Raw genomic sequence first — 20080 nt, forward strand, 5'->3', positions numbered from 1 at the left:
CCGAAGAGATGAGGAGGAATATAGTACTGTTTAACGAGTTGCAATTACAAATAATAAAGAAATAGAAGAAATCAGAAAACAAATAATTGCCGATGGATATGTTTGTGTGTAAGGCAAACAGAACCTGAATATATATTCAATATATGCCTAGGTATACACCATATATACATACGAGTATAAATGAATATATAAGTATATGTAGAGCGGCTCAGATATAAGGCAAGAAAGTGGTTCAATCGACCCTCTTATAAATACCTTTTCGGAGCCTAACAATTTCCAGAGCTCATTTCTGTTTCACTTCATGATTGACTAGTCATAGGGTTTACGTTTGTGCAGAGCAACAGCTCTTGATTTTGGGGTTCACAGGCTCTGCAATTGAGTAATCAAGCCAAGGGATTGGTTGGCTTGCCCTTTTCTACCATCACTGCCACTTGTTTCTCCCCTTTTCTTAAACTGCCTTTTTAAAAGGAAAGCAATCAAGACACGAGAATATTTGATATCTCGAATTGAAAATTAATATGAGCTGCCACGCATTTGAAATCTAAAGAACTTATCTCATCTGAATATACAGACTATACAGCTTTTCAGAATTCCAATGTTTCAGAATTGCATAAAAACGAAGAGTTTCAGTTTCATGTCAGATCGAGATAAGCCAGATATAGAGGAACGACCACTTTCAACACCTAATCAAAGCGAACTTTGTATATAGCAAACGAAAATTATATAAATACACTGAAAGAAACTAAAGTATAATACCAATTCGAAATATAGCAAGCAGTTTGTAATGTGCAAGAATATTACATATTTAAAAAAAAAAATATATATATATATATATAAATATATATAACTCATTGTATACATTTCATTCGATAAGTAAATGTACTATATTAATCTTAAAATAAAACTAAACTAAACGAACTAAAACGCTAAATGGTTTTAAGTTGAAACTTGCAAGTTAAATGTTAATTACAATAAAACTAAACACATACCTAATTACGTGGCGAACATAATGACGTCTATATAGCATATAAATCAAGTATACATATATATAAATATATATATACATATATATGTGTATATATATACTTGTCTGTAAGCTGTAAGTGAAGCATAAAGAGCAAAACCAATCTTATATATGCATATATATATTATATCAAAATAAAAAATATCTATATATATGTATATGTATATATATAAATATATAGTTATATATAAATAAATAAAATATATATATATATACGTATATATGTTTATATATACATATATATGTATATATGGCAAAACACATGGATAAAGAATTCTACAAAAATAAAGGACAAATATATTTATTATTAATAAGAAACTAAATCTTTTGTGCTGTATGGGAAATGTGGAAAACAGACAGCGACTGGGGACCTTAAATGCAAATGTTACAGTTTCAATTGGACCGCACGAGGAGGTGGAGGAGGAGGAGGGGCTGAAGAAGGAGCTGAGAATGCAACAGCAGCAGAGACAAGACAACACTTTGGCAGCTGAGTGCGTCTGTCCAGAGATCGTTTCTACACTCCTCCCCCTCTTGCCTTCTTCCCATGTCGACGCCCCTTGCTTCATCAACCAGTGCCAGTGCCAGTGCCAGCAGATGCGCAAATTTGGCTCTCAAGCTCAGACGGAAATCCGTTCCTGCGCAAGTTGCGGAAACTGTTGTGAAAATAACACAGCAAATAACTTTCCCAACCGCAATGAGCATGCTCGCCTGGCCTGGCCTGGCCTGGCCTGGCCTGGGCTGGGCTGGCCTGCCATGGCCATGGGTGTATGGTGATATGGCAGTGGGAGAGCGTCTCTCTCTCCACCAGTACAGCCAGCCACACACATACCTGCTTATTTACAGTGCTGCTCATATAACTGTAGCTACCAAACTAGAGATATGTAAGTACATGAGGTGAGTATTAATTGCAAATTTTATTTAGGAATAGCTCGATGAAGCGCACACACACACACACAGCCATAATTAAACCAATTATTGTTTGCCTTAAATTTGTGTAAATTTGTTTGCTATTTGTATCAACACATCGCGCTGTAACATAACATAACTAAATATAACATAACATAACTAAATATAACATTATGTAATTTGGCTGCGTCTGCAGAGCTCTCTGGCTCTCATCAACACAATGTAAATTGGTAGCGCTCTCTTGCTCTCTCTTGCAGCGGCTGATCTTGAGCTTTGAGTTTTTAGTCGACACTCCCTTTGTGCTCTTCACACACACTGCTAATTCGATCTCGCTGCAAAAGCAGTTGATGAAAGCCGCACCGTTATACGAAGTTTGTAAATTACAATTTTAAAGTTGTTGTTGAAAGCCAAAACCAAAAAACTATTGAGTTACACTATTGTGTAGAACGTTAAAATCGTGCCCGACCGACTTTTGAATACTCTGTACTCACCCTTCCCCACCACAGCGTTTCAACCAAAGCAAAACATTGTCAAATATTACTATGCCAGCAATATAACTGAAAGGAAATGGGTTGCCTTTCCCCAACTCAGTATGTTTATGCTTTGCCAAAACGGATAGCAAGAATATAATTTACCAATCAATCAGAATGCAAAGCACTTAAAAAAAAGTAGACCTTTAATATAATTATGTACAGAAAATATTAACTAAAGCTTGCTTGAACAAATTAGGCACAATAGTCGGCCAGCTTGGATTTTCCTTTGACGGAGTTATAAGTCCTAACAAATACATTATTACAAACCATAGCTAAATGGCGTAAGACAATGTGCAAAGTAATTTCAAACATACATTTTGCTCATACAGGATAGCAAAAGTATATACATTCCTACAATGATATATTTAATATTATACTTCTGTCTCTTAAGGTGCACGATTAAAAATGCTGCCCTCTTTGCATGAAATGTTGTTAAGATGTCGAAACGAAATCTAGAATGAGTTCTCGATTTCAACATCATTCTCTCATTGCATTACCTCTTCGTGCTTCTACTTAAATGGCCTGCACTGTGCCAGCTGCTATGTGAGTAGTTTTAGCCAAAACAAAAAACTATCGCTTCAGTTCTAGTGCTTGGCTTAGCAGCGGCGAGGACGATGCCAAGAGTTATGTACTTAACACGCATCTGTATTAGTGTCAGTGTCAGTGTGTGCGTGTGTGTGTGCGCGTGTGAGTGTGGCGAGTGTGTGTGAATAGCGCTACAAAAGTGACAACTCGATGACATTTATCGTAATTTCGTAATAATGTTGGAATGCTGGCTGCGCGTTCACGCAAAACCCATTCCACACCCATCCCATCCAACCGTTGTAGTCCACAAGCCCCCCCCCCCATGCCCCCCGCCCCATACTAGTAGTGGTTATTCCCACATCTTCACCCCCTTCCCCACCCCCCCATGTCTATCCACTAAGCAGCAGTACCGGCAGGAGCAGCCACTAAGCTTGCTGTAGCCCAACAATGCCACTTCATTTGTGTTCCTTTTTGACACCGCATTGTGCCCACACACACACACATACACACACACACACACATACGTACATACATCATATATGCATACAAATACATATAAATGTGTGTGCGTGTGAAAAGTTTTGCGGTTGAGCGGCGCTGGAGCTTTCAGGCGTCCAGCCAGTTCGCTATCCCCCATCTATTTTGTATTTGTTTTAGCCTTACAATGAGCGGCCAAATTGTGTGTGTTAGTGTGCGTGTGTCTATGTGCTTGTGTGTGTGTGTGTGTGTGTGTGTGTGTGTGTGTGTGTGTGTGTGTGTGTGTGTGTGTGTGTGTAGCCAAATTTGCGCTTCACTTCATTAAAATAGTTTCAGTTGCATTTTTTGTGACGTCAGCGACCGCATGCCACATTTTTCTACCCTTCCCAAAGAGGGCTAACATCATTCTGGCAATAGTAATGGATCGGTTATAGGCCAGAATTGGCTCATTATAATGCCGCACATCCCATTTAAATCAGGCACTGATAAGACTAGATGGACATCAGGATGAGTGTCTCCTTCGCCTTTTTTATCGGCTAGCAATGGTTGAAGGGAAAGTACTTGTAGAGGATAAGTCACATCTGCGCTTCTCAAACGGTGATCTGCTTTCTATTTCAATTAATTAAAAGCCTTATAGTTAGAACTAAACAAGAATTAGCGACTTTTGTAGTGCAGTATAAATGGCTGTTAATGCTTGTCTTGGAAGCTGAGTTGCCTAGCATGGGTTATTTATGATAAAGGGCTCGACTTTTCCACTTTTTAAAGTTGAAAACAGCTCTAAGAGCCAGAGCAGAATATTTCCTTATTCTCAAGATGTATACAATTTACAAATTTAATAAGTTTCAGCTACGTTTGAGATTCCTCCAGCTGTCAATTAAATATTAATAATTTGTTTCAAAAAATTGTTTCAACACAAAAAAGGGTTAAAAAAATATAATAACTATTAATAATTATTTACAAAATGGTTTCAACACAAAAAACTAAAAGAATATGTGCCGCCAAAAAATAATAATAAATGTAAAAGCAAGTGGAAAAGCTAAAGCCTGATGTCCCGACTTCGAAATACTCTGTACATACATATGTGTAAAATAAATATTGAAATTTAAAAAATTTGGAAAGGTTCAAATAAATACTAATAATTAAAAAAAAAAATGTTTCAACGCAAAAAAAGATTTTGAAAAAGAACAAGTGTATAAATTGGAACTCGAAGGGGCGGTCCGTACAGAACATTCTTTATTTCAAATGATTACTACGCGTTATATTTCTTTTACAAAAGTTGTACCTCGAACACAGCTACATACTCGTTCGTACATAGCTTAAAAGTCTTATACATTCTTATCCTGCCGCTTCCTTTTTAAACAAGCGCAAACAAGTTTATTGAAACACAATTATGTTAGTTCCTTGTTTCTTTTTGAAAAGTGCATTTAAATGTGCAAAGGAAGCATAGGAAAGAGTTCAACAAAACAAAACCAACAATACTGCTTAAAACTAATCTTGCTTTAGCTTGTTATCTTAGCACGAAACCTCTCGAGTTGTTCTTAAATGGATATTTAATTCTCACACGAAGTATTATGGTTGCTCTTAAATTTCTGATCAAAATTGATTCGTTTTTGCTTGCTACGAATTTAAATTCACCTTCATATTTAATTTATTTGATTGAATTAAATGTTTGTTGTTAAATATTGTTGAAGAAAAAGTGCCGTTCATGTGTGAAGCCTTTTCTAATAATTATTTGTGCTGCTTTTTAAATTCGCAAAAGTCTACATTTTGTTGCGCTTTCGATGCAACACTTAAAGAGTTGGCCTGTTACCAAAAATTTAATATAATCATATTTGTAGGCACTTTCTCTTTCAATCAGCGCAAGCCGCGTGACCCTTGGCAGCCGTTGCACGTTCCACGCTTCACGTTCACGCTTCTGCCACCGAACGTCTGCGTCTGCGTCTCCGCCTCTGCCTCGGTCCCGCCCCCCAGCTCAAGTCGTCAGCCCAAGTCGTTGGCCACAAGAAGGAGAAGGGTGCAGGACCACAACAGTTGCCAAAACAAAATTATGCGGCCGAACATCGTTTACATTTACGCGCCTCAAAATGCGGCAGCCTCGAGCTTGCCTCCTCAGCAAGGGTTGAAGTTGAAACTGAGGCTGGCGCGGCAGCGGCGGCGGCAGCCGAAGAAGCGCCGTTGGCCAGAAAGCAAAAAATTGACTTTTAATGAAAACAATTGAAGGAACGCCGACTGCCCCACTGACAACCACCGACAACCACGGACAACCACGGACAACCACTGACATCCACCGACTGTGGTTATTAATTTCAATTAAAGCGTTTAACCAGCTAGCTCCAACTGCGGGCCCGCCGCCTCGAGCCCCCGAGCCCCCGAGCCCTCGACTTGAGGTCCCTTTTTGTTTACACAGGCGTCGGGCAAGTGGCGTATAATTTCGAGTCAGGCCTCGCACCATCGACGCATAAATTAGGGCGTGAGAAATACCCATTGCTTCCACTTTTTTCTTTTTTGTTGCTCTTTTTTGTATCTATGTGAGGGTGTTGGTTGAGGGGGAGGGGGAGGGAGAGGGAGAGGGGCAGTCGAACTAATCAAATACTTGTATTAGCTGGCAAGGAATTTGATTAGAGCTGCTGCTAAGTGGCTGCTAATAGGCAGTGCCTTGATCTAGTTAATTAAGCTGGCTTAAGTGAAGCAAAGCATGGCCCTGTGGGAGGGGCAGCAAAAAAAAAGCAAAGAAAAGAAAAGTTGGTGGAAATTAAAAAAAGAAAATGCAAGCAAAGTTGAGCTGGCCGGCGGCCAGGAGACAAAGGCCCGCACTAATCATCCTTAATAATGATAACAAATTTTATGAAATCAACAAATTAGCCGGCACAGCAACAAAGAGCAAAGCAACAGCAACAGCAACAACAACAACAACAACAACAAGTCCAACAAAAATGACAGCAAATGCAGTCAGCAGTCAAAAATGATGTTGCTTCTGGAGCTGGAGCTGGAGCTGGAGATGAAGCCGAAACTGGCTCTGATGCTGAATGTTGATGCTGATGCTGATGTTGATGTTGATGCCGACTTTGCAGCAACTTTTCCTCTGTTCTCTAATTTCTTTTTCTATTTTCTTGTTTTTATTCTCATTTTTGGCTGCAATGCAAAAGCAATTTTAAAGGCCACAAACAGCTGCGCAACGAGGCGTGGCCCATGGGCGGAAGAAGGGGGCGCGCGCGAGGGGTCGAGTGGCCCAAAGAGCCATTTAAGCTGCAGACGGCAGAAGCAACAACAACAACAACAATAACAACAACAACAGCAGCAGCAGGCAGCAGCAACTGACTTGAAACTGATTGCGATGATGACGACAAGGACGACAAGGGCAACTGCTGCTGCTGCTGCGAGTCCTGATTAGAGCTGTGCTACAAAATCAGTTCGAGTCTGTGAGCTGCAGAATGCATAGTTTCAGGGATCGAGAATATTGTAAGTCCATTAAATTTAAAAAAAAACAAATGCACACTTTATTCCACAGACCATAAAACAAATATTCCGACTTTACTCTTTAAAAAGCGTCAGATTTATGTTCAAAATAAACTGGAGTGTTAACAAAGGAAATGGTTTCAAATTGTTGTCTCAATGACTGCATTTTCATATTTGTTTTTTACGTTTTTTGAGTTTAATTATAAACTTACCCTGAAACCTAAATACTAGTAGTCGCAAGCGAATCAAAAATATCACTTTATATTGCAACTTATTTGGATAACCAAGTTATATTCTTAACAAATGCACACTTTATTCCACAAAATATCAAACATACTTGTATATTCAGACTATATTCTTTAGAAATTGTTCGATCTTCATTTATAATAAATAGGAGCGGGTTTTCAAATTGTTGCCTCATTTGGCGTCATTTTGACATTTGTTATTACGTTTTTTGAGTTTAGTTATAAACCTTTCTTGAAACTAAGCGAGCGGAAATTTTACTTCATTTCTCGACCTATTTCTTTAACCAAGGTATATTCTTAAGTGTAATTGCGAACATCTTAAAGAAGAGTGCTTTTTAACGCACTCATTCGGGAGCTTTTGTTTGTATTTTTCAATTCTCTTGCATATTAACGTTTGCTGCACTTCAATGAAAAAGTCATTTGAGGTTTGTACCCAGCTTGAGTCTACGTTCTTTGCCTCATTTACAGGACTCTCAAACACCATTAATGGCAGACCACTAATCATCTACTTTCCAATAAGTCGACGGAAACAATATTACTGTTCTGTACTATATCGAGGTCCACTGTATTCTACAATTCGAAACTGTTTTTAAAGTTTCGCTTTCTATAAGTGAACTACTCATGTGATGCGTCCTGATCCCGCATGTTTTCATCGATCCTTACTTTAAATGGAATCGTGCCCAGCTGTCATTTGGTTAAATGACAAACATAAATAGAGACTTAATATATGCCTATAAATTGAAACAATCCCACTATTTAATAACGCCTCGGACACAATCCAGTCCGATTCCCAGCTAACTATGGAATATAGGAAAACTTAGAAACTTGAGTCAACAATTATTTAAGACTAAGATTAAGGAATAACGTGGTGGGAGAAGATTTATTAGATAGTTTGAAAGCTATGTCGCTGGCCCGAGAATTTTCTTAAGATAGCTGGAAATAAAAGCTTTTGACAAGGAAGAGAGAGAAGGAGAGAGATAATTAAAGCATAAAACTCGAAAAGAATTAAAAAAGGAGCCATTAAATTACTTTTTAAGCGAGAAACTAAGTCGGAGCAGATAAGCCTAGAACACCAATAGCCATTCTCAGATTTCATAATAAACTGCTAAATCCAACTAAAATGCATTTTTACAAATACAAAATATATATTAAACATGCTTCTCAGTATTATCGACATAAAATAATTGTTGTTCTACAAAAAATACCGACGAATTGATAACCTCCCCCTTTTTGGAAATCGTTTAAATAAGAGTTGAAGAAAAAGCATTTCACTTATCTTCTTTATGTGTAGGCTATACTTATAGTCTAATGTGATCAGTTCGGTATGCTTTAAATATCTCCAGAATATGTTAAGGTTAGGAGAAGACTTCCAGCGGCCTGTTAATGTTTCCATTTTCAAGGATTTAAGCTGCAGCTTAAACTGTCAGCGAATCGCATTGCCAATTGGATGCCTTGTTCGAAAAACTCCCTGACCGAGAATTCACTCTGAAAACCGTCTGTACTCAACGATCGTTACTACCATTAATATTTGGTAACCCCGAAGCATCAGAGGACTATGCTGTCAGTGCTATTTCGAGTGCATTGGTGTTTCGGAACTGGTTCCTTTTTAAATAGAACCAGTTGTTGTTGTGCTAGCTGTGCGACTGGCGTTGCAGTTTCTGGCAATTCTACGAGTATCTGCCCGACATCGTTAACTGCTTCTATTTCAATTTCGTTGCCTTCGTTTTGACTGTGCGCTGCATTGTGCAAAATTTATGTGGCGGCTATATAAGTATGTATGTATTTATATATATAGATGTGTGTGTGAGTGTGGGAGGGAAATGGCATTCCAACCACTCAGCTGCCTTGTTGATTGTTGTTGATGATGATATGCAGAGGACGACGGGCCACAGCTGCTATGATAGTCCCTGTTGCGAGCGAGTATCGGGAAGTGGCGATAAGAGCCCTCTATACCCCTCCCCACCAACACCCCTCACTCCACTGCAATGCAATGGGGCAGGCCCTGCCCCTTGCTTCATTCATTTCGTTCTGTTCGGCCGCCACCTTGACAACAAAATAACAAAACCCCGAACAATACACAAAATACATGAGAGAAATACAAACAAAATTTGTTTCGAACCGGGGCAGCAGCATTTTTCCGCATTTTTCGCACTCGATTCGTGGCCGCCTGGCAACCGCGTCGTCAGTCGTCGTCGTTTGTCAACAAAGTTCGGAGCACAACCAAAAAGATATTCGACAAAAATTATATACATATATAAGATATTCATCTATATATTTTCCATTAATAATACAAATTGCACATGAAATTTATTATTATTCCGAGCAGCAAGAACTGAGCAACAAAAGGATTACAAAATGGTGAGTCAATCCTTCAACTTCTTTAGCCTGATTTTCGATTCTATTGATGGCCCATTGAGAGTCCCGAAACACAACAAATTACTAACCAGCAGCTGTTCAGCTTTTGAAGCCTAAAGACATCTCCATTTCCATCTCCCATTCGCCTGATGATGGCCCCATTACTGCCCTCCTTCTCCCCCTCCCCCTCCTCCTCCGCTGCCTCGCCCACTTTTTGGTGGCAACACCAAATTTTCGCTTCCCCAGCCCCATCTCTGTTTCTATTGCATTCGCGGCCCATGCAATTTTTCATGCCAAGCCGGTCTGTTGTGCCGCAGACACATACAAAATATATATACGTTATAGATGGCTATGTGTGTTTGTGTGTTTGTGTGTGTGTGCCTGTCGTAAAATGTACGAAAGAAATGTGCAGCGCGTAAAATCTCAGCGCCATTCGCATTTGTTGCGCACCGCATTGGGGCGCTGTTGCAACATTGCAGGCTGCTGCTGCTCTTGTTGTTCTTCGTGTTGTTGTTGTTGTTATTGCCCAATACTCGTACACCCACCTACATATTTGTATGTAAGTGCCGAGTGTACAGTAAGGCAAGCTTAGCTGTGGCAAGATACTATTCACAACTTGAACAATGCAAGTCAAACTAAAAAGGCGCCGGTGCAGTATCAAGAAAGAACCAGAGAGGAAGTGGAGAATTGGAAATTCTAATCAGATAATAATAAAATAATAAATACGCAAATAATAATATCGCTGAATTGGTTCGGGAGAACTAAAAAGGTGTTTAAAAAGTAATCGATCAAATAATGAAGCCATTTGAGCTGAAAGCCCTGCCTGCTAGTGCTCCAGACTTTAAGTAGTTTAAGAATTAATTGTTAACCCTTTCTTTTATAAATAAATAAATACACATAATTCTGTTTTTACACGGTAGATTGGTTCCAGAAACAACCGTGCAAAAAAAGACTTTGATCATATGCAAAAATAGGTGATTGGTTCCTTATTCCTGATATCTAAAGAAATAGTATATATGAAATTTTTAATTTTCAAACCGTGTTATATCAAAATCGTGTAAAAACAGACCGTGTAAAAACAGAATTAGGTGTAAAGCCTTTTGAGACCAAGACATACCCAGAGCAATTCTTAGCAATTTTTTCCAGCAATAGCTCTATGCTGTAGTCTATTCAGTTTCCAACCTTATTTCGCCCCCACTTATCCTTATTAGGCCGATTGAAAATTTCGGTTCATACTCTCAGAGGGAGTTGAACTTTATTATAATTACCATGTCTAATATGTATAACAGACCCTATATGCCCCATTATCAGTCAAATTTCCACTATTGATTGAGATCACAAAATCAGTCTATATGTTCCTCGCCTGTAATTGGGCGTAAGTCCTGTCATTGCTCTGACAGACTTATTTGGTTTCTTCAGTTCATACTCTCAGAGGGAGTGGAACTTTAGTTTAATTGCTTGCATTTTTAAAATATGTACTATCGTTACTATTTCAGGGTTTATTATATGCCCCATTATCAGTCAAATTTCCACTATTGATTGAGATCTCAAAATCAGTCTATATGTTCCTCGCCTGTAATTCGGCGTAGGTCCTGCCTTTCTTCTGACTGACTTTTTTGGTTTCTTGGGCACCTTTCTTATTTATTTTTGAATTAAAATTACAAAAAGCGGAAAAAAGCTAAATGTATTTTAAAAATGCCGGAATTCCCGCTTTCCGCAGTCTCGAATTTTTTCCCACAATGAGCTTTCAAAACCGAGCAGATTTGAAGGGAAAAAGCAACGCTGGTGACGAGTGGCCCTTAGCTTCTGAAACTTCTATCGCACCAAGACGGTATTTGGTCTTTCCAATCAATCTTCCTCTTTCTCTCCTCGTCACTAGCAGGTATTTAATTTTGATTTTACAAGCAATACCTAACTTGTAATCGCAAACTATAGATATAAGAGTAATATGCTTTCGAATTAATTGTTTGGGAAGCGTTTCAACTGCCTGAAGAGTTAAGTTAAACTTAGCATCTGAGCGTGTCTGTATGTGGCGGGGAATCCCCGCAATACTGGTGGCTGCTGTTGGTTTCCGATTTGAGCGCCGAATTTCAGCTCTACAGGTGCTCACTGTTCTTCATCATCCATACTTATATACTATTATTATTTATGAAAATTTTACGCCTTTGCCGTGACACTGGACGCCGACGCCGACGCTGCCGTTGTTGTTGCTGTTGCTGTTGGCCGCCATCGCAGCAGCAGCAGCAGCAGCAGGAGCGGCAGGAGCGGCAGCAGCGGCGACGGCGGCGGCATCGAAAATTTTTGAATAATTTGCAGTCATAAAATATGCAATAAGCCAACAGCTGTTGCGAAATTGTTTTGAAAGCCGCGCCATCACATTATTTAAAACGGCAGCCGCGGCAGCGACTCGTTGGCTTCCTGGCCAGTACCGAACAACAACAACAACAATAACCGCGGCAACTGTCTCTGCCAGCCTCTCCACTTCCCCTTCTATCCCTCTCCCGCTACCCAGCAGCACTTCTCCACTTCCAGATCAGCCAGCAGTGGCGCCCTTCGAGGATGCGAAAAAAGAACTGCACGCTGCTGTCCTTGTAGTTGTTGCTGTTGTTGTTGTTGCTTTTGGTGTTCTTGTTGTTGTTGTTGTTTAAGCAGCGAAAATACGCGAAATCAAATTAAACGTTGTTAAAGGATTTAAAGCGCAACGTGGCCAATAAACAAGGCGTGTAGCCTGAAAGTAGGCAACGCCGACCGCCAAAGGGCCAAAAAGGGACAGCAATTGTTGCTCAATTCCTTTTTTTCGGGCACTCCATTGTCAGGGTCTTCCCCCAATCGACATGAGTGTTGTGCAAATATTTGCATGCGCCCATTTGAGAGCAGCTTCCCGGGAAGGGAAGGGGATCAATAAAATAAATTAAGGCTCTTAAAGAGCCGTAGAAGCAAGGCTGTGGCTATCAGATCCGAGACTTGAATGAGTCTCGATTGGGGAAGCTTCTGGCCCAGCTTCTAGGCCAGATCTACAGATAGATAGGCTAGATATTTGTAAATTCTTTGAAATGCAATTTGAATTCTATTTATTGGAAAGCCTTTGCTAAGCTCGAGAATTACATTTGTAATTGTGTCTTTTTTTCTATTTACAGCCGCCAAAGGGGAAAAAGGGGAAGAAGGGCAAAAAAATGCCGGGTAAGTTGAAACGAACAAAGACATTTTTCTATTACAGGCACTCGCTAACAAAAGCAACAAAAGCGAAGCAAAGGGGTCAACGAACTCAAACGGGAAAACTCAGATGTATGAACAGAAAAAAAATTACAAAAAAAAAAAAAAATACAACTAAGGGCGGCAGGCACTTCCGTCTATTGAGTAGCCAAAGATGTCAATGCGGGCTGCAGCTTTCCAAGTGGAAATCGGAGAAGGGCAACGGGGTAAAGGGGGCTCTGCTGCATTGGGGGGCTAATTTATAGGCGCCTCGGTCGTTGCGCTTTTTTGACAGTCGCGACAAACGCCAGCTCCTGCTTGAATGGCCGCTGCACAAGGATACGCCGATGGTGGTGCCTTTAGAGTGCGTCCAAACGGGCTGGCAGGCAGGCAATTAATTTTGCTACATTAATGGTGTGCTGGGTGCTCGGTGCTCGAAGGTGAGGCGGGGGGTCGACGACCGCCTGCCTGCACATATGTGAGTGCAGCATAAAAAAGCCAAGCAAAACAATAAGCAAATAATGATAATCTGTGGCCCAGCACAAGGCAAAGTGTGGCCGCTAGAGATGGGCGCGTGTTGACAATTGCTGCTAATTGAATCACTAAATTATCACAATTCCCGCAAGTCTATCCATAAGAGAAAGAGTGAAACATATGCCCAGGAAATTGTCCACAATATCAGAGTTTAAATTCTAGCACTAGTATCGGAATGAATTGTGGAAACTTGAAATTAATTGAGCAATTAAATTAATTAAAAATGGCATAAGAAAATATAAAGTAAGGTAAGATAAGAGTAGATAAATTCAGATAGGATAAGATATAAGATAAGATAATCCGATACTATTAAGGTACATGAGATGAGATAACGGTAGATAGCACAAGATAAAACATGGACAAGCAAAGATAAAGATAAGATAATATAATATAATATAAGAAAACGGCAGATAATATAATATGAGATAAGATAACGGTAGACATCACAAGATATTATGAGATAATATATGTAAAGGCAAATAATTTAAGAAGAGAAAGTGCAGATAAGGCGTGGACAAGCCAAGGTAGTACAAGATAAGATAAGATAAGAAAACGGCAGATAATATAAGATGAGATAAGATAACGGTAAATAGCACAAGATAATATGAGATAATATATGTAAAGGCAAATAATTTAAGAAGAGAAAGTGCAGATAAGACGTGGACAAGCAAAGACAGTAAAAGATAAAGATAAGATAAGAAAACGGCAGATAATATAATATAAGATAAGATAACGGTAGACATCACAAGATAATATGAGATAATATATGTAGAGGCACATAATTTAAGATCATCTTAAGGGCAGATAAGACAGGAGCAGATAATACAAGGGAAGATAGTTTAAGAAAAAGACAGATAAGATAGATACAACAAAATAATACAAGATAATATATGTAAAGGCAAATAAGTTGGGAAATGGCCCATAGGACAAGTACAGATAATATTGGGAAAGATGATATAAGCTAAAGACAGACAAGATGATAGAGAAGATAAGATATATCTTTAGGTGAGAGAAGATAACATTAACTTTTTAGGAGTGATTGTAGGTTTTGTGGAATTCTTTTAGCTTAAAGGTATTACTGGCTTCAAACTTAATGTAATTTATATTGAAAGAGCTTCTAATATACTAATGATAAGGAGACAAATATTTGCCATTTGTGAGAGATATAGAACCGAACTTAATTCCCAAAAAAAAGAACTACTTTAAATGAGTCACTGCTCGAATTTGTAAACTTAGTCTACAAGTATATGGTGGCATCTTCTAAGTCTCCATTTCACCTTCAAATGTGAAATGGCGTGCTTCATGAGTTTCTCACACTCATAGTCGTGTCACGTGCTCATCTCTGACGGCCGCTGGCCAGTGTCAGTCTCAGAGTCGTGGTTAGAGTTTGTGGAGGCAGTAGAGACGCTGACAGTGGTAGTGGAAAATGGCAAATGGCATGCCATGCAGGCCACATGCTCAATGCAATTTAATTGCTCTCACGCACATGCAAGCGACTTTATTTTGGGGGAACGGGGCGGGGGCAGGGGCAAGAGTGGGGGAAAAAGAACTGTCCACTTAATTTGCACGAGTGAGCAAATTCAAGCGCCCTGGTCCTGGTCCAACGCACACATAATTGTTTCTATTGCCGCACAGAATTGCACTAAACACAACACACTGAAGCAGGCAATTGCAGTGGCCCGAGAGGGGGGAAAGAGACGCGGGGCATTGCAGCAGTTGCCCAGCAAGGGCAATTACACAAAACAATTACGAGATGGACCGCCACGCATATGCGGCAGGTCCGACCTAGGCTCATTAAATTAGAAGCAGAAGCAGCAGCAGCATCAGTAGCGAGTTAAAGGCGCGAGTTCTAATTTTCGCATTCCCCGACTTGCCCCCCGCAGTTCTCATCGACGGTGTGGACACGTCCTCCATGACGCGCGATCAACTTGAGGCGTTTGCGCTGCGCCTCAAGGCGGAAATGGATCGGGAGCGCGAGGAGCGCAACTATTTCCAATTGGAGCGCGACAAAATACGCACCTTCTGGGACATCACACGCACACAGTTGGGTGAGTAGAAAAATATCCACAATTACACTAATCGACATATGTATTTTGACCCGTCATTGAGCTTTCATAAAAAAAAATTCACAATTTCAACTGAAAAACTACGCCAAGTAGTCCTTTCAAAGCCACTTTCCCTGCTCAGAAGAAGTCCAATATTTTGAACTTAAGACATTATTTAAAAAGTAGAATTTATCATCTTTTTCGAAAAACATAGCTTTCACTCAAGAAATGGATCCCAAATGTAGCGCTTTACCGTCCCGATACTAGATTGCATTTTAGCCTCGATTTGTCAAAGCACATTTGCCTCAGAATAGGGCCTAATGCTCCAATGTTCTTTCGCAGAGGAGGTGAAGTATGAGTTGCAGCAGAAGGAGAAGGAAATCGAGACAGCACAGGAGCTGGCTGATGTCGATATGAAGTACCTCCAGCAGCGGATGAAGCATCTGGCCTTCGAGAACAACAACCATTTGGGCGAGCAACGCATCGAGGCCATGACGCAGCTAAAGCTGGCCCAGGATCACCATCGCATGCAGGAGAGGGAGCTGTTGCGGGACAAGCGTTCGATGAGACGCATTCTCCGCGAGCGCATGGAGATAGCCGAGATGCAGATGCGCCAAATGGAGGCGTATTTCAACGAGAAGATGCTGTGAGTACCAGATACCGCCCGATCCAAAAATCAACGAAGCTTATTCTCCCAAATTAAAATTACGTAATACATAGTATTAAAATAAAAGCAATTTGAAGTGGGCCCAACTCGTATATATACCCTGTACAAGAATTACTAGAGTTATGGGAATTACTTATAGCGAGAGAGTGGGGGAAGTATCAGAAAAAAAAAACTCAAACTTGTTGTGTCTCAGACTTGGGAGAATTTGGATACCAAGATTGGTTACTCTAGCTCTCATACTTTCTGAGATCTTTGCGTTCATACAGACAGACAGGCGGACATCGCTATATCGACTCGTCTTATTATTCTGTTCAAAAATGTCTTAATAGGGTCTGCCAAAACCTATTCAAAACAAGCTAGGGCTATGCAGGCTCAACTCCTATGTACCCTGTACAAGAATTACTAGAGCTATGGGAATTACCTATAGCGGGAGAGTGGGGGGAGTATCAGGAAAAACAAATAAAACTTGCTGCTTCTCAGACTTGGCTTGACTGCTTCTTATACTTTCTGAGATCTTTGCGATCATACAGACAGACGGGCATCGCTATATCGACGCGATTTCTCATCTTGATCAAGAATATATACACACCTCCTTCTGTGTGTTATAGACATACAAGTACGCACTGAACTAGTACAACCTTGTACATTTTTCGGTTCATTGTTATAGAGAAGAAGCATCTTAGGGCGTAAAAATAAAAATTGCTTGTTATGGAAATACGAATGTCGTCAGACTTACCCGAACTTTAAGATAGTCGCGTACCACCAGTATCTTCATTAATGATCTTCTAATTTCCTTTGGCAGCGACCAGCGATTGTTCTTCGAGCATGAGCGCAAGGACAACGAGATGCTGCACGAGGAGCGAATGCTGGAGCAGAAGAAGCAGTTAGAGCTGTTCTACGGCATACAGATGTTCGAGGAGGAGGAGCGCAAGAACCAGCAGATCAAGAATCTGCAACAGCACCACGATCAGGCGTTCACAGACATGAAGAATTATTATAATGACATCACACTGAACAATCTGGCGCTGATCGGCAGCATGAAGGAACAGTTGGAGTATCTGCGTAGGCAGGCGGAGCGCAGCGATCGCATCGCCCACGAGATGACCATCGAGAATCGAAAGCTGAAGGAGCCGCTGGAGCGGGCCAAGACCCAGCTGGCCGACTTGAAGCGCAAGCTGGAGTTCTATGAGCGCGACAAGATACAGATGGCGCGTCTGAAGGTGCGCAACGAGAAGCTCGATAAGCGCATCAAGGAGCTCACTTGGGAGGCGGAGGCGCTCATTCTGCGTAACGAGGGGCTGGCCAAGGAGCGCAAGGAGTTGAAATTGCGCTTCAACGAGCTCATTGTCGAGATACAGCAAAGGGCTGGCCTCAAGAACGTCCTGCTCGAGCGCAAGCTGACGGCTTTGATGCACGAGGACGAGAAGCGCGCAATTATTGTCGAGGAGACGCTCGAGAAGTGTCCGCCCAACCTAAAGCCCCAGATGGGCCCCATCGATCATCACATACGCACTGTCGTCGACAAGAAGAACAAAATCATTAACGATTTACGTTTCCAGTTGGCCAAGCTAAGCAAGAAGAATGCCGAAATGTATGAGCTGTACGAGGGCAAGCTCAAGGCTCACGGCATTCCCGTAGCCGAGCTCGGCTTCGAATGTTTCGTCGATCGCGAGGATCCGGTGCGCTATCTGTGCGGCCCAGCAGGCGTACTCACCGATAACGCATAAGCCATTATCCACCCGTTCACCCATCCTAGAAGCTGAAGAGAGATACCAAAACAATGAATAGTCGGCTATTCGATCGGGTTGACATGCCAGACGAGTTGCGCATGCGCGTTCGCTTTGAATTTATTTAACTTTTATATATTCATCGTGTATATATGTATAAGTATTCCATATCATATATGTATATATATATATATATATCTATATATATATGTATATATGTGTATAATGTATATGTATAAAAAATGTTTGGAAAAGTAAAAAGGAATCTGACACGATGCAAACTATATGCAATGCACAAAATGTTTTGAATAATGTTTAATACTATATCAATCAAATGCGCCTATATAGCATATTGCTGTCATTTCGATATTCTATTCGTTTGGTGGTTAGCCACAGAGTCGAGACCGATTCTCTAATTCTAAATATTATCAGTATCATTATCATTATCGCTATCAATATAGTATAACTGGAACTGGAGAGTGTGCCGGCGACTAACTCTGTCATGGAAATCACACGATTTTACAAGAAGAATATATCATATAGAGATAGCGAGATTGAGAGAGAGAGAGAGAGAAAACTGTAAACGTTTTTTATAGTTTTTTAGGCACACTCCATAAATTATTTCTATTTTGTTTTTGAAACATTAAATCTTCATAGACAGTCGTGCAGTCGTGCTATGTGTAGCGCTAATTTCAATTCAAAAAAATCAAATTACGTACAACGTATCGGATTTCATTTTGGGTTGCAAAACAAATTCAAAGCCCTGCGCTCTCATATAAATTCATTTCCTAACATTATGATTCGATTGAGTTCAGTTGAGTTGAGTGTGTGTGGGTGTGTGTGGGTGTGTGTATAAGTGTGTGTGTGTGTTTTCCATTATGCTAAAAATTGGCTCAACTTATAGATACACGCATATATGTGTATGTCATCTAATACTACGTTTAGCATATATACTAATATGTATGCATATGTTTATGAAATGTGCTTCGATTCATTCGCATTCTTTGTAACATTAGCTATGAACTACATTATTATTATTATTATTATTAAATATATTCAAGATTTTGGAAATTATCAGTTAACCCTCGAGCATTGAAAACTTACAAAATATATCAAACAAGAAAGGAATGCTAAAGTCGAGCAGGCTCAACTCTTAAATACCCTGTACCACCCCACAAAAAAGTAATTAAATTAATTAATTAATTAAATTTAATTAATTAACTAAATTAATTTAATTAATTAACTAAATTAAATATAAAATATTCCATGCATGCATACATACATTTACATTTACATCAGAATCGTGCCTTATGCGTGTTTGTGTACTTGTACATATGTATGTATGTGTGCATTGGGCCTGGTTATATGGCTATAACTTTCTTTCCGATCATTCTATCATAATGAGACTTGGTATACGGTTATATAATAACTAACCTAATGTGACTACCAAATTTTAGTTCAAAATTCCAAGAATTACGGAAGTTATAGAAAATCGTTAATAGGGGGGGAGTGGGGGGGTGGATCAGAAAAAATGAACAAACTCGTCCTTTCTCGGTCTCAGGAGAATCTGTATACCAAGTTTGGTTATTCTAGCTCTTATACTTTCGGAGATCCTTGCGTTCATACAGACAGACAGACGGACAGACGGACAGACAGACGGACAGACGGACAGACGGACATGGCTATATCGACTCGGCTTGTCATGCTGATCAAGAATATATATACTTTGTGGGGTCTACCAAGCCTCCTTCTGTGTGTTCCATGTGCACTCGCACAAAACTAATATACCCTTGTACCCTTTTGGGTACAGGGTATAAAAATGTTCTTCAATTTCATAAAGAAATTATAATTTAAGTAACAGATAACGACAAAAGCAAAATGAATTTTTTTTTTTTTTTAGCTTCAATTCGTTTCGTATGACATTTCATTTCGTTCATGACAATTGAAAGTTGTTCTTTGTTTCTGTTTTGGTTTTTATCGGTTTACAATTTATTGTTGTTGCTGTAGGATTATGCGCTTAATTTCTTGAATTTTACTATGTAGTTGGTTTTATTTTCATTAGGTTTTGCGTTTTTTTTTCTTTTGTTTGTTTGTATTTTATTTTCTTTTTGTCTTAGTTTCGTTTTATCTTTTTTTGTAATTCGCTTATTTTTGAAATAGATATCACATAAAGTTTTTCTTGTTGTTGTTGTTGTTGTTGCTGCTGCTGCTTCTGCGGATACATTCGTATCCTTTTACAATTTTGCTAATTTTGTTGCAGTTTGTGTTTGTGTTGCTGTTGCTTTGTTGCCTTCCACACATATTGTACTCTAATTTATTTCCTTCTTCATCTTAATTTTCCTCCTTTTTGTTTGAAAACAATAAAGACTTAAACAATGCTTTTAATTTACATTA

General features: G+C 39.7%; 2 protein-coding genes across 2 annotated transcripts in view; both read left to right on the top strand.

Moving 5' to 3' along the window:
- The window catches only part of LOC115628761 (lachesin), a 66180-nt gene extending 60510 nt beyond the window's left edge, over positions 1-5670 (top strand). Inside the window, exon 10 of the mRNA XM_030524977.1 lies at positions 5348-5670. Within this exon, the coding sequence (XP_030380837.1) occupies positions 5348-5670 (323 nt within the window). The remainder of the gene's footprint in view (positions 1-5347) is intronic.
- A 3567-nt stretch (positions 5671-9237) lies between these two features.
- LOC115628725 (dynein regulatory complex subunit 4) lies at positions 9238-18144 on the top strand. The gene is made up of 5 exons (XM_030524925.1): positions 9238-9524; positions 12659-12701; positions 15131-15295; positions 15635-15938; positions 16762-18144. Exons 1-5 carry the CDS (start codon positions 9522-9524, stop codon positions 17684-17686), a joined length of 1440 nt encoding a protein of 479 aa, XP_030380785.1. The 5' UTR covers positions 9238-9521; the 3' UTR covers positions 17687-18144.
- Positions 18145-20080: the final 1936 nt, after the last annotated feature.

The sequence above is a fragment of the Scaptodrosophila lebanonensis genome, unplaced genomic scaffold (assembly GCF_003285725.1).
Source record: "Scaptodrosophila lebanonensis strain 11010-0011.00,11010-0021.00 unplaced genomic scaffold, SlebRS2 tig00000123-arrow-arrow-pilon, whole genome shotgun sequence".
In the NCBI taxonomy this organism is placed as follows: domain Eukaryota; kingdom Metazoa; phylum Arthropoda; class Insecta; order Diptera; family Drosophilidae; genus Scaptodrosophila; species Scaptodrosophila lebanonensis.

Excerpts from the sequence above, each read along its gene's own strand:
- LOC115628725 (XM_030524925.1), top strand. Across the intron at positions 12,702-15,130 it reads GAAGGGCAAAAAAATGCCGG|TTCTCATCGACGGTGTGGAC; the intron begins GTAAGTTGAAAC and ends TGCCCCCCGCAG. Across the intron at positions 15,296-15,634 it reads CATCACACGCACACAGTTGG|AGGAGGTGAAGTATGAGTTG; the intron begins GTGAGTAGAAAA and ends GTTCTTTCGCAG.